A 12,199-nucleotide genomic window follows, 5' to 3' on the forward strand; every position below is an offset into this window, starting at 1 on the left:
CCTGGCATGCAACCTAAACATCCTTCCAAATCTACATGCTATTTTTCCTTATTATAAAGACAAATCTTTCTTACTTCTATATACTCCCCTCTCCGAGTCGTAGGCCAGCAATAAGAAAAAGGGCCTTTTTCCAGAACACTGAAAACTTACACAAACATCTTAAGTGTTACGCAGCAAATAGCTATATTCCAAGAAATTATATCGAAGACGCCGTGCGGAAAAGGCATAATTATACCAATAAAGTCAAACAACTACACGAGCAATATATAAAACTCTATAAAATGTATGTTATCCCAGACAATATCTTCTAAAACATGCTAAACTTGTATATTAGATTTCTAGTACACTATAGCCATAAGCAGGGATGCACGCGGTGCGGGTTGGGTACAACCCGCAGGGTTAGAATTCAAACCGCGCAGGTTTGCGGGCTTTAGAAAGATAGCCTAGACCCTCACCGCAAATATATATATTTCCTATAACCCGACCTACTCCAGTCTAGTCGTCACCTCACTGATCTTCACATTGAAAGAGCCGATTGTTTCAGAAGGTACCACGATACGGCCTGGTGGATCAATTATATCGTATATGTCGTTACAGTAGTCGTCTCTATAGAGAAAGACATGTTCATCAGAGGCAAGCTGTGAGATATAGACAATGTTCCCACTTTGGAAATTAGCCCGGGTGCAGGGCTGTGCTCCCTGGCCTATCCAGATATCGGATGGTGCATTGATTCTCCACGCAGATGTGGCTCACACACAGGGAAAATGTGATAGCATTTGCGGCTTTGATGCCCTTCATTTCGTGAATTGGGATGGACTAGGTCTACTGACAATTAGATCCAGAAGTGTAAGAGGTGGATTGCTAATTTTCGTTCTATAAGCTCTAGTATACTGCGTGCAGTGTGTTAACTTACTGTTCAAGTAACTTGATCAATTAATAGATGAAGTGGATGGACAGGAAGAAAGCCTTGAGCTGAACAAGGTTGGGTATGTATAGATACTGTTGTCTATAGTATGATCTGCAAAAATCCTGCGAGCGGAATGTATTAATTATATAGAAATATGATGCAACAATGTCCGCTGCAAGGGAACTGGTATTTGCCAGTTGCGGTACAAACAGCAGATAGATAATATGCTACTCTGAACAGAGTGTTTCTCATAAGAATGGGGCCAGGTATTCTACGGCCTGCAGTAGAATATTAGAATGCTTGTGCAACTATTGTAACTTCCCCTTGCTAAGTGGAATGTATAGTCTGCTCTTCTAAAGACGCAGATGGGTAGGTGACCCTAACAAAATTGCCACTGGGGTTTGTAGTAGCTATCAGAGGTGCTAGAAGCAGGGATGGAATATACTCGAAACTCCCGCGCAACCTTTAACTATTTGGTAATTATATACTTTCTTGATTGGACTAGGTATCTGCAACTGCATTTATAAAACCGAAGGATTATATAAATGGTGTCTCCCTTTGTCAGTCTCGGTACCTAAGTTATCTTCTAATTGAAGAAGGGGCAGCAGCTCCGTGCAACCAAAGACCGCGGCCATCCGATAGTTGCACAGCAGCAATAGTTGACCGAAATATTCCGGAATGCTTTGGGTCTGCCTATTCAGTGTTGATTTTTCCATACAACCTTATTAGCCTGTAAGGCTCCATCGCAAACCGCAACTATTAAAGGCAGGATCATTATGGCTCGGCATGTATCACTGCATGAAACTATCTGAAAGAGATTCTGCCTGGACCATCGGCATTGGCAGCCATACAGCATGCACCATCAGGGTTCTATTTAGGAAAACCACAAAGCTCGGCCTACTTATGCCTCCGGGTTGCATGCCTTGACTTTTTCAAACTCATCCCCACATACCGTGCCCTTCTTAACCACCTATTTGGCTTCCCATGGTACTGCCCACATGAGCTCTCAAAGAGGAGGGCACGCCTGATTGTTTGAGTAGTCCATCTGTCGAGTAGTCTCTGTCCTGGACGTCCTGCGTCACGCATTGGTATAGATACTGTTCCAATGGAACCTAACACCAAGACACATGGTATATAACATTAGTTCACCTAGTTCCGAAGTTCTGGCCTCTGTGGCTGCTCAAAGGCTAGATTGCCGATATATCTGATACCATAGTATATAGTTGGCCATATGTGGCAAATTATCTTATTCAGTTTGTCTTGGACTGCTCTAACAAGTATGGCTTCATCTGTCAGATCATGTAAGTAGGAGTGCATTCAGCACGCTACCATGCACATTCGCAATTGGCATTCCTAGTTAGCAACTTGAAGGCTACATGATGCTATATGTCACACCGAATTTATTCTGCGCATTCAGATGACGTCCTAGATGCTATGTAGGAACACTTCCTACACGGGGACCTAGAGCCGTTCGGCTTGACCACTCGCCTGTACATGTATGATGAAATAATCTGTAAAACTATCATCAGCTATTAAATATGTACTAAAGCTGCTGCACTCTGATCAGTGCTTCACGAGAACACGAAGTGGATGCACAGTAGAGCGACGTATTGACGGGAGGAGCGGAATCAAAGTCCATCACTGGACAGATTCGGACGGCAAATCATTTCGTTTTAATGTCCCCGGATTCAGAAAGGGATAGAATGCTGATGATACATAGGGTAGTATAACTGCCGAATAAATATCAACGTTGCATGCATATTTGAAATGTACCGCTGATTATTATCGAACGAACAAACCCGCAAAAGTATTAATCCACAAAATAGCTGGTATATATCATAGTGCTGCCGCCTCAAAGTACTCTACATGCTAGCGAAGAGTTAGGAATTTGTGCACAACCCCTCTACTTTTCCTGTGCTTACCACAATGTGGACACTATATAATCTGTCTCTTACTCTCCTCATCTGCTTCTCGCATACTGGAGCCACCCAGTTCCTTCAGACGGACTACTTGTCGCCTCGGGCAGAGAATGCAATTTACTACAATCAGGGTTGGAAAAGCCTTAGCAGGGATGTTCTCTCCAGACCATATGATGGAATATCTCCCGACGGAATGTACGTCATCTATTCCAACACACGAAGACCAATCCCTAAGGCTTTAAAGCATCAATTTAGGTCTCGCCGAAACCTGGCTGATGCAGAAGACACTCAGAAATCTTCTGGATACAAGTGTAAAATACTTTTTTTTTTTTTCTCTCTCCCTATCTGATTCACTTGTTAATTTATTGCAATAACAGTTCGTCATCGACCCGCTCTATCATTTAACCTACGGTCAGGGAGCTGCTGGCTCTCCCTTTCTTCGTAAAGCTGTTGCAGAATTCTTTAATGCCTATTTCGATCCGCGTCAGCCGGTTAATGAAAGTGAAATCATCATTGCTTCAGGTGTTACTGCTTTGATTGACTCGATCGCATGGAACACGTGCAGCGATGATGAGGGGATCATCATTCCTCAACCTCTATATAACGGCTTTCCGACAGATACGCGACTGCGGAGCCAAGGCAAGCTGCTCCCTGCGTCTTTTGTGTGGGATAATGAGACCTACAATTTCGACAAGGTATTCGATGCGACAGCAATCAATGATTCCCTGGAACGGACTTGGAGTATGTATACGGAATCAACAAATAAGACAACGATTCGAGGTGTAGTAATTGCGAAGTATGTTACTACGGAATCACTTTCTTGGATTTGGAATGGATGACTGACGAGAATTTCACAGCCCGCATAATCCACTCGGACGCTGTTATGTTAGCATGATCCCTCCGCGTCCAACAATATATACCTTCGATTGCTTACATTGTTCTAGTCTAAAGACGCATTAATCGCCATCGCACGCTTCTGCGGTAAACATAAAATCCACTTTATCTCCGACGAGATTTACGCGAACACCGTCTTCAGCAACCCCGGGAGCAACGCCCCCAACTTTACTTCGGTTCTTTCCCTTGATCTGGATGACATTATTGATCCTAAGCTCGTCCATGTCCTGTATGGAATGAGTAAGGATTTTGGAGCAAGTGGGCTTCGACTGGGTGTTCTGCATTCCCGTAATGAGGATTTGATCCAAGCTGCTTACGGTGTGAAGTAAGTACGCCCTTTCCTGTAATCAAGGCTGTGTCTAACATGAGCAATGCGTTAGCCTTTTCTCCTGGCCCTCCTACCTTGTCCAAGACATGTGGGCCCGTCTCCTCAATGACACGGACACGACGCGTGATTTCCTCGACGAAAATAAGCGGCGACTTGGGGAGGCCTACGGTACAGTCACTGACTGGCTTCGGAATAAGGGCATTGAGTATTATGATCAAGGGTCGGTCTTGCTTTCCTCCATAGGCTCTTCTAATTGCCCTCGCTGATACAACTTAATAGAAATGCAGGACTCTTTGTTTGGGCCCGGCTCCTTCCTAATTCGACTGCTAGACCGGAGTGCTTCCTGGAGATATGCCGTAACAATAATGTTTATGTCGGAAATGGAGAAAACTTTCTCCCTGAGAGTGGACAGACTGGATGGTACCGAATTACATTTTCGTATCCCGATGACATGCTCAAGCTTGGTTTGATACGATTGGAGAACGCTTTGAATGAGACACCATCATCTTGCTAATGGATCCCGAAGTTAAAGGTTTCATAGAGGTGGGACACGGGACTGGATTAGGAGTATAAAACATTCAGCCACTGCCAATGATGTGCCTATAAAGAATGTGAAGTCAGCTCCCATAGTCAAAGTCAATGGAATATCAAAGTGTCGTCAACTGAAAATATCCGGATTCATCCCAGAAAGCCTCCTTTCTACTTCGTGAAGTGTAAGCTAGGGACTGCAAAGACAAGAGTCTTTATCGATGTACTTCCGGTGGCCAGAGAACAACAGCCTAATGGAGAGGTTCTAGTTGACCACAATGTGCGCTCATACCAAGCAAGATTAGTTGAATACTGCATGATGATAACTGGTTGGGGAACCGCTCAAACAGAAGATCACTTGCTGAACACCAACCACTGCCAAATACTATCAGTAGCGTGTGGAGCACACAGAGAAAACACAGAGCCCTGGGAAAGTTTGTGCTATACATTGCTTCCTTTAACAATAGAATACTAGAGAGTATAAAGGTCGTCGTGAATTCAGAGGAAGATTAATTGTACTATTCTTATTTGAACTCGAGAGCTTATATACATGATGGATGTCGGCTCTATTGAAGTACCGACTCCATAATATCTTCTGGATTGAGGCTCATTTGATGAGATCTTGCCTCAGGATCGCTGTGCTTGCGTGGTGCTACTGCACAGGAGAGGATCTACCAGCTCTACGTAAACCCACCAAGAACCCTTGCTGGGAGAAACGAAAAAGGCCGCCACTGAGGTCTTTCCCGCCTCACCGGCAGATCATGCCAAGCCACTGATTTTGCAAACGCGTGAGAATTAGTTAGAGAATATGGTTGCGTCGGTCCATTGGTTGTCTGCAGCTTGGTTGGGATATATTTCAATGTAGATTAAGTGCATAGCGGGGAGATCTATTGATGCCAATGGCTATTTCAATACCTTCCCGCACACCTACCTTTTAGTTGAATAATTCGCCCTTCTGAGAAGCAGCCTCCGCTCAGGCGATAGACACTCTAATGCCCTGAGCCAGAGAGCCGGCCATGGAAGTTCCTAGAGATATTCTCCTTCCCTTCGGCGAGTTTATCCAAAAGCATGAGATCGAGGGGGTTCCTCCCCTTGTTTTGGATCGGCATGGGCGATGTCCTGCGTCTTCCCGCCATCTACGTGCTCAAACACTACGGGCCCGGAGCTATCCATTTCAACACCTCCTGGACTCAAGATTACAACCGCGAGATCTTTGAAAACGCCTTCCATATTCTCCAAGATGAAGTTATTCTCTCCTCCCGGGTCCCATCACTCGCACGCGAATCCTCTAACGTCAGTATCTGTTTGGATGGGCCGCATGGACTGGTTGTACTCCAGATAAGGAAGCTTCTCGTGTCCATTTCTCCGCAGGTCAACAATCTTCGCGGATTCGACTTGACCAATCAGGAAACTACTCTATCTCGACAGTTCCAGAACGTGGGATATTACACTTCTCTAGTCCGCATTCCCGGGCTGCCGTCCAATCGAAGCGTCTACGAGAACAGCCGTCTGAAGGCGCCATATGATCTACCCCCATTACCTGCTCCCTATTGGGCCACAGCCACCAAGATCACCAATGTCTACCAGATGGAGAAGCTTGCTGGAGACGTGATATAAGGTCCACTTGCTCCATCGTTTGGCGCACCCCTGAGAACCATGTTAATAACAAGACTGACAACATCTGAGGCATATCGTACGCGATGCATAGTTATCATTAGAGAAATCCATCCAGTTCTCGGGGCACTTGACGTATACACTCCAGAAAGTGCCCTAGACGCTGTTTCACTGGTACGTTTAAAAGTTTGAATACAGTCGTATTACTACTAACCCGTTTAGGGAACTCAATATTCGGCATGTTGAATCTTTTTGAATCTGATGCTTTTTGTACTGGCCATCTGCCCGGATCACTGCCTATATCCAGTAGGGTATGATATTAGGTACCCTCTTTAGTATTTAATTATTAATACTATTTGATGCTTCCTTTACTACCTTAAGTACTAGTAGTAGTATTTATAGAACTCTGGGAGTTTTACTAACTCTAGGAGTTTCTTAATCGGGAAGTCCCTATCTAACCTGACTTCAGACACAGTTTATTAAGGAAACTCCCTACTACCTAGTAAGCTGAGGCCTAGGTGAAGTAGAAATAGGACTCTGAACCCTTACTTAGCTTGATGCCGAAAACTTAAACGTCTTGAGCGTTACGCAGCAAATAACTACCTACCTAGGTAGGTATGTAACATGTCCTAAGAGCTTATATCAAGAAAGACACCATACAGAAAAAGCATGATCGTACCGATAAAGTGAAACAACTGCATAAGCAATATATAAAGCTCTACAAGTCGTAAATTATCTTACACTATTTTTCTCTAAAGTAGATATACTGAACTTGGATATCGGATTTCTAGTGTACTTTAACTATAAAAAGGCTACTTAAAAACTAAAATATAGCTGTCTAGCTCAGAATCCAATTTCCGCTAAAAGTTTGAGCTGCCGTCTCTGAAGCCGAAAGCGCGAGGACTAATACTATAGTAAGAGTAGGCCATCGAGCGTCCTAGATAATTAAGTACGTATGCCAAAATACACGTAAGTTAATACAGAAAAGTCTCGGAGCATATGCAAGGAAGCATCACACCACCATCAAAGCGAATACCTCGTTCAAGCATCAACTTAAGCAACAACTACAAGCAACGGTTGCAAGTACACAAAATTGAGTGACCCTAGCCATCCACCGGATCCTACAGCACCACTTAGACTTTAACGACTCCAGAACCGAGTGAGATCGCCAAGAGGCAAAATCGGAGGAAATCCAACAGAATCCAGCAGCTGAACGAACAGCAGATACCACCCCGTTATACTGGAAACAAAAAGGGAAGCTCCTCCGCCCTATTCAGATTGTCAGTCAGAAGCAAAACTTATTGCTCCAGAGTGTAAGTATTCTTACTATGGTAAGGCGAATGCCAATAGTGGTATCCCCAAGTCCGAGTCTCCAATAAGCCCCACTCAAGCAAGCAAATACCATGAACAGGGACGCGAAGAGAGTCACAAAGACTACGTTGATCCGACAGGAGCAAATGGTGAAAAACAAAATCATGATGTCCATAGACACGAAGAGGAATGCTAAACTAATTAGCCAGGATGGCGCAGAGTAGGTTACAGGTCATAAACTTACCATATGTGTTCTGGAACTCAGGGCTTGATAGTCCAGCAACAGTGTTTAGCCCGTTGTCAGAATACGGAGCTGTTTATTGCCAAATCAGTTGATCTTAGGTACTGTACTTTCAAGAGGCTTTTGGTATTGAACATACCCGCCGCATTGAAGAATGGCACCATAGTGCAGCCGAAAGTACTAAAGAATCCACCTGATCTCTCGTGTGAGCATTGCTGTTCATCAGCACTAATGATAGGAAGAAGGAACGTACCAAAGACGCAGAACACGACCGACGGAAAGATATTGCCGAGACTAAATTCAAGGATCCCGCAAACCCACACCGTCAAGCCACCCATAATGATCATTGCAGCGCTGTCAATTAGTTAACTCAGTTAACTTTCAAGTCACGGAGCTACTAGAGCTCCTGCGCTGAAGGGTCACATTACCTCAAGCCGATTCCACCACCTCCAGCCCCTCTCCAGCCCATTAAAGCACAAGAGACGGGTGTTGTTGTCAGCACAAAAGCTGCTAGCGCGCTGGGAGTGACGACGTCAGCATAGCATTACTACTTGGATCTGTTCAACTGACATTGGAGTAGGGTTGCCCATCGTTCGCGCCATTGCATTTTCAGGCTGCCTAATTTCTTGACGGAGCTCTTCAAGATGCCCTCCATTCCTCTCGGAAGCTTTCAGCTGGGTTTTGAAGACATGCGAGTCCGAGTGTAGTGCAGGAACATTGATGGTCTCCTCAATAGACCGGCCGTGGATGGACATGTTGGACATGTTGATATGGCAGATCTTGCTTCATGGACGGGTGGAAAGATATTTGAGAGTGATCACGACTTTATTGTCGACACAACCGTCAATTTATCTTGTCGATTTCGTGGAGCTCTCCATTACTGGGTCAGCTATTCGCTCACATATTCTTTCAACATGTTCTTCGGTTCAGCAAGCTTGCATCTGCCATTTGTACCGGCCGGCCTCTACGGACCGTGTATTTCCGACCGCTAGTTCATTTTTGAGGGAAGAGAGATAGGGTGTAATATGCAGAACACATGTACAATATAGAGTTTACAGGAAACCTTTCCTCGTCCGGGATCTGATAAATGTGGGGGCAGCAGATAGTACTCCGACGTCGATCTTTACTATCGCGTGGCAATTAAGCTTTGGTGGGGAACATGATCGGTCCGATTATCCTATCTACGGTGCCTTATTTTACAGGATACAGGTATGTGATAGGGTGAACGAATTCCCCGACTCTGGCTGTTCGTTGTATACAGCCGACCCGAATATCCTATCTGGATTCGACCCAAACTTTGGGCCTTTTTTTAGGGAGCATTCCTTTGCATCACCATGGAAGTGAATACTATAAGATTAGGGGGATTGTAGATGCATTCCAACCCTCTTGTCCATTTGATATCAATCAGATTGCTAAGATATTATCATCTTTCCCGGTCTGTTGTTCATCTCCTTCAAAATTCCTTCAAGACTTCCTCACGTCTCCTGCTTGCTTACTCAACAATCGACATCATGCTGCGAGCTGAATTCAATAAAGCAAGCCCATTCTTGCTTGCCGTCTTCGGATGCCAATACCATGGGCTACAGCCTAATGCGTCCAAGTCTGCTCTGGCATCCGAGTTCAACGATCTGATTCAAGAAGCGAGTGTTCCAGTCGAAGTGATGGAGCATGACGACTTTGAATTGGAAGACTGTCGGAGCAAAGTCTGGATGGGCTACTGGAAAACGCCGGAGGATTACAGAGCCTGGTGGTGCAGCCCCAAGGTGGCCGCTTTTTGGTCCAAGCTTCCCGACAACGCAGGCTTTTGGCGAGAAAGCCTGCGCTTTGCTCATTCTCGAGTCTTATTCGAGACGAATCAAAAAGCGCCTAATGGATTTGCACATGTAGGCTCTTTTGAGCCTTTGGTCGAAAAGACCGGGTATTGGGGTTCCTACAGAGATCGACTTGAAGATGCGACAGAGCTTGACAAACTCAGTACCCCAATCCAACCACCAGTGCTACCACCTCGGAAATCGACTAAAAACATTCGACTTGGACGTGTGTCGATGGAGAATTTCCCGGATAACCTGTGCTGTGTGGTGGAGGGACAAGACTATTCAGCCATGGGTAGCGTGGAACATGACTACTGGATGGAAAACTTCCACAACTTGACGACCGAATGGCTCACAACCGCACTGAAGGCGCCCATTGAGGATGGAGTTGTCTCTGCTCGACTCTGCCATGATCCCCAAAGTGGATCCATGGACAAGGCGCCAGCTGTGCCCTTTTTCAATGCGGCCCTGAATGCCAAACGAAAGCTGCAGCTTCTGTATTTCCTAGATCTTTCCTGCATGGAGCGGATTGGGCGAAAATACAAGAGCCATGTGCAGTTGAGACGGAAATTTATGCAGGCTTATGGTCCAAAGGGGGATATGGAGGGAGGAGATCTGCTTTTATGGGTTGATTTAGGAGTTCTGAAGGCAGACGACATCAGCGCAGAATATATCGGGTGTCATGAAGGGACGGGATTTTTGGCCTACGTGGATCATCCTGCTTTCCAGAAATAGTCCAACTAGATATGATGAATTGAATGTCTGTTGAAGTTCCTTACGCCTCAATTTATTGCACGATTGTGGTTAATGTACGGATTTTTCTTATGGAATTCACCATACTTATGACTATCACTAGAGATGGTTTGGACGGAGGGGCTTGCAATGACTGGAAGTCGACTGTACTATGGCCAGACACGATCTGCAAGCAGGTTGCGAAGTATATTTGATGACTTTATTACAAACAGGGGTCCTTCCAGACTGGAAAGACTTCTGTCTTCCAAACGGATCGTCAAGGACCATACATCCAATCTTGGTGGCTGATTAGGTTGTGATTGCAGATGATGGTATCTCTTCCACATATATGAACTCGAAAGAGTAGGGGCTGCAGGGAAAAGTCCAGGTCGCCATAAAATAGCCAAATTTTATCTGGACTTGCAGTTTCCTGTAGTTTTTTTTATCAACCTTACCAGCACGATCGTCCATTATCGTCGCAAGATTGAGCCTACTTATGTTGAGGGAGCTTATTAGTCCTAGAAAATCAAGTACATATGTATTTTTTGATATTATTCTCTTGTATGATCTTCTATATACTCTGAATCTCCTAGATATACAATGCTTTTATGGTCTCCTCATTATGTATTACACAAGCCATAGCCATCCTCTGACTCTAGGCACGAGGCTTCATGATGAAATTGTCTATCAACCTCACCGGGACCTTTCCATCGCCCAGACCGCAGTCTTCTCCCGCCTTGGATTCCTCAAGAGGAGCCATCTTGACTGCTCCGCTCAGGATGGCGCCGCGCGAGGGATCAACAACGTCTAGTTCATCCAAGCTCTCGGGGTCAGCCAGGGAGATATAGTCGACCTCAAAGAGCGCTCTCTCCGCTGGCGTCAGCGCCTGCTGCTCCGCCAGGACCTGAGAGGTGACCGCATTGGCCGCCTCCAGGATTTCATTGCGGGCAACCTTGCCGGAGGTGTATGCATTTTCGGCTGCTTTCAAGGCGGTATAGAGGACGAGGCCCACCGCACGTCTTCTCGCGCCCAAGTACACATTCCGCGAGCTCATGGCGAGCCCATCATGCTCGCGGACAGTGTTGCCGATGCGGATTTCCGTGTCGACATGAAAGTCCTTCACCATGCGCTTGATGACCACCGTCTGTTGCACATCCTTCTGGCCGAAGTAGGCTCGGTCGGCGCCCACAATATTGAACAGTTTCATACAGACGGTCGCGACACCACGGAAGAAAACGGGCCGCGATGCGCCCTCCAACCTCCGAGAGATGGGGGTGATGGTGACAAACGAGCCGTCTCCATCGATCTCCGACGAAGGCGGTAGGGTGGGGTACATGACTTTGGAGGTGGGGGCCAGAATGGCCGTCACCCGACCTGTGTTGGGTCCCTGTCGCGCTAGTTCGGTGTTCAGGTCCTCCAATTTTGCGACATCACTGTCCCATGTGCGAGGGTAGCTGGAGAGATCCTCGCTGACGCCGAATTGAGTCGGGTTGACGTAAATGCTCACAAAGACGTCGGTGTTTTCTGCCGCGGCTTGTCGGATCAACGAGAGATGGCCTTCGTGAAGGGCTCCCATGGTCGGGACGAACCCGACGGTCTTCTGGTCCAGTAGGAGCTGCCGTCGGAACTGTCGAAGGGGCGGGACATCGCGAAAGACTTGAAAGGAGTACTGGCGGAGGGTTTGGGTCATGACGGAGGGGCGGCGGAGGAGGGATGCGGCGGCTGGAGGAAAATGTACGGTTAGAGGCGCTATGGAATCAACTGAGGAGATCAGACCATACCGGAGAGACGCCTCGTCCAGCGAAACATCTCGGAGGCTTTAATATCTACAGACAGGGAGGGAGATTCATGTGCAAGTCGGACCGAAAATTGTCGGTGGTGAAGTGTTGTCCGGCGTCCCACAGTGGAGCGACG

The 12,199-nt window shown here is 46.3% G+C and overlaps 5 protein-coding genes across 5 annotated transcripts; 3 read left to right on the forward strand and 2 right to left on the reverse strand.

The window, feature by feature from the left end:
* Window positions 1–2,833: 2,833 nt before the first annotated feature.
* On the forward strand, window positions 2,834–4,314 carry ATEG_07692 (uncharacterized protein; the record flags this gene model as incomplete). Its single annotated transcript, XM_001216313.1, has 5 exons — window positions 2,834–3,021; window positions 3,119–3,137; window positions 3,204–3,567; window positions 3,778–4,045; window positions 4,101–4,314. The coding sequence occupies 5 exons, from the start codon at window positions 2,834–2,836 to the stop codon at window positions 4,312–4,314; spliced, it is 1,053 nt and encodes a 350-aa protein (XP_001216313.1).
* A 1,369-nt stretch (window positions 4,315–5,683) lies between these two features.
* On the forward strand, window positions 5,684–7,076 carry ATEG_07693 (uncharacterized protein; the record flags this gene model as incomplete). Its single annotated transcript, XM_001216314.1, has 6 exons — window positions 5,684–6,184; window positions 6,343–6,364; window positions 6,413–6,501; window positions 6,660–6,692; window positions 6,744–6,805; window positions 7,025–7,076. 6 exons carry the CDS (start codon window positions 5,684–5,686, stop codon window positions 7,074–7,076), a joined length of 759 nt encoding a protein of 252 aa, XP_001216314.1.
* Window positions 7,077–7,475: 399 nt separating this feature from the next.
* Window positions 7,476–8,506, reverse strand: ATEG_07694 (uncharacterized protein; the record flags this gene model as incomplete). The annotated part of the gene is made up of 4 exons (XM_001216315.1): window positions 7,476–7,693; window positions 7,746–7,814; window positions 7,996–8,096; window positions 8,313–8,506. The coding sequence occupies 4 exons, from the start codon at window positions 8,504–8,506 to the stop codon at window positions 7,476–7,478; spliced, it is 582 nt and encodes a 193-aa protein (XP_001216315.1).
* A 747-nt stretch (window positions 8,507–9,253) lies between these two features.
* ATEG_07695 (phenylacetaldoxime dehydratase family protein) lies at window positions 9,254–10,288 on the forward strand (the record flags this gene model as incomplete). Its single annotated transcript, XM_001216316.1, has 1 exon — window positions 9,254–10,288. The coding sequence occupies one exon, from the start codon at window positions 9,254–9,256 to the stop codon at window positions 10,286–10,288; it is 1,035 nt and encodes a 344-aa protein (XP_001216316.1).
* A 652-nt stretch (window positions 10,289–10,940) lies between these two features.
* ATEG_07696 (pantoate--beta-alanine ligase PAN6) lies at window positions 10,941–11,975 on the reverse strand (the record flags this gene model as incomplete). Its single annotated transcript, XM_001216317.1, has 1 exon — window positions 10,941–11,975. One exon carries the CDS (start codon window positions 11,973–11,975, stop codon window positions 10,941–10,943), a length of 1,035 nt encoding a protein of 344 aa, XP_001216317.1.
* Between the last annotated feature and the right edge of the window lie 224 nt (window positions 11,976–12,199).

Source organism: Aspergillus terreus, genomic scaffold, assembly GCF_000149615.1.
Source record: "Aspergillus terreus NIH2624 scaffold_11 genomic scaffold, whole genome shotgun sequence".
Classification (NCBI taxonomy): domain Eukaryota; kingdom Fungi; phylum Ascomycota; class Eurotiomycetes; order Eurotiales; family Aspergillaceae; genus Aspergillus; species Aspergillus terreus.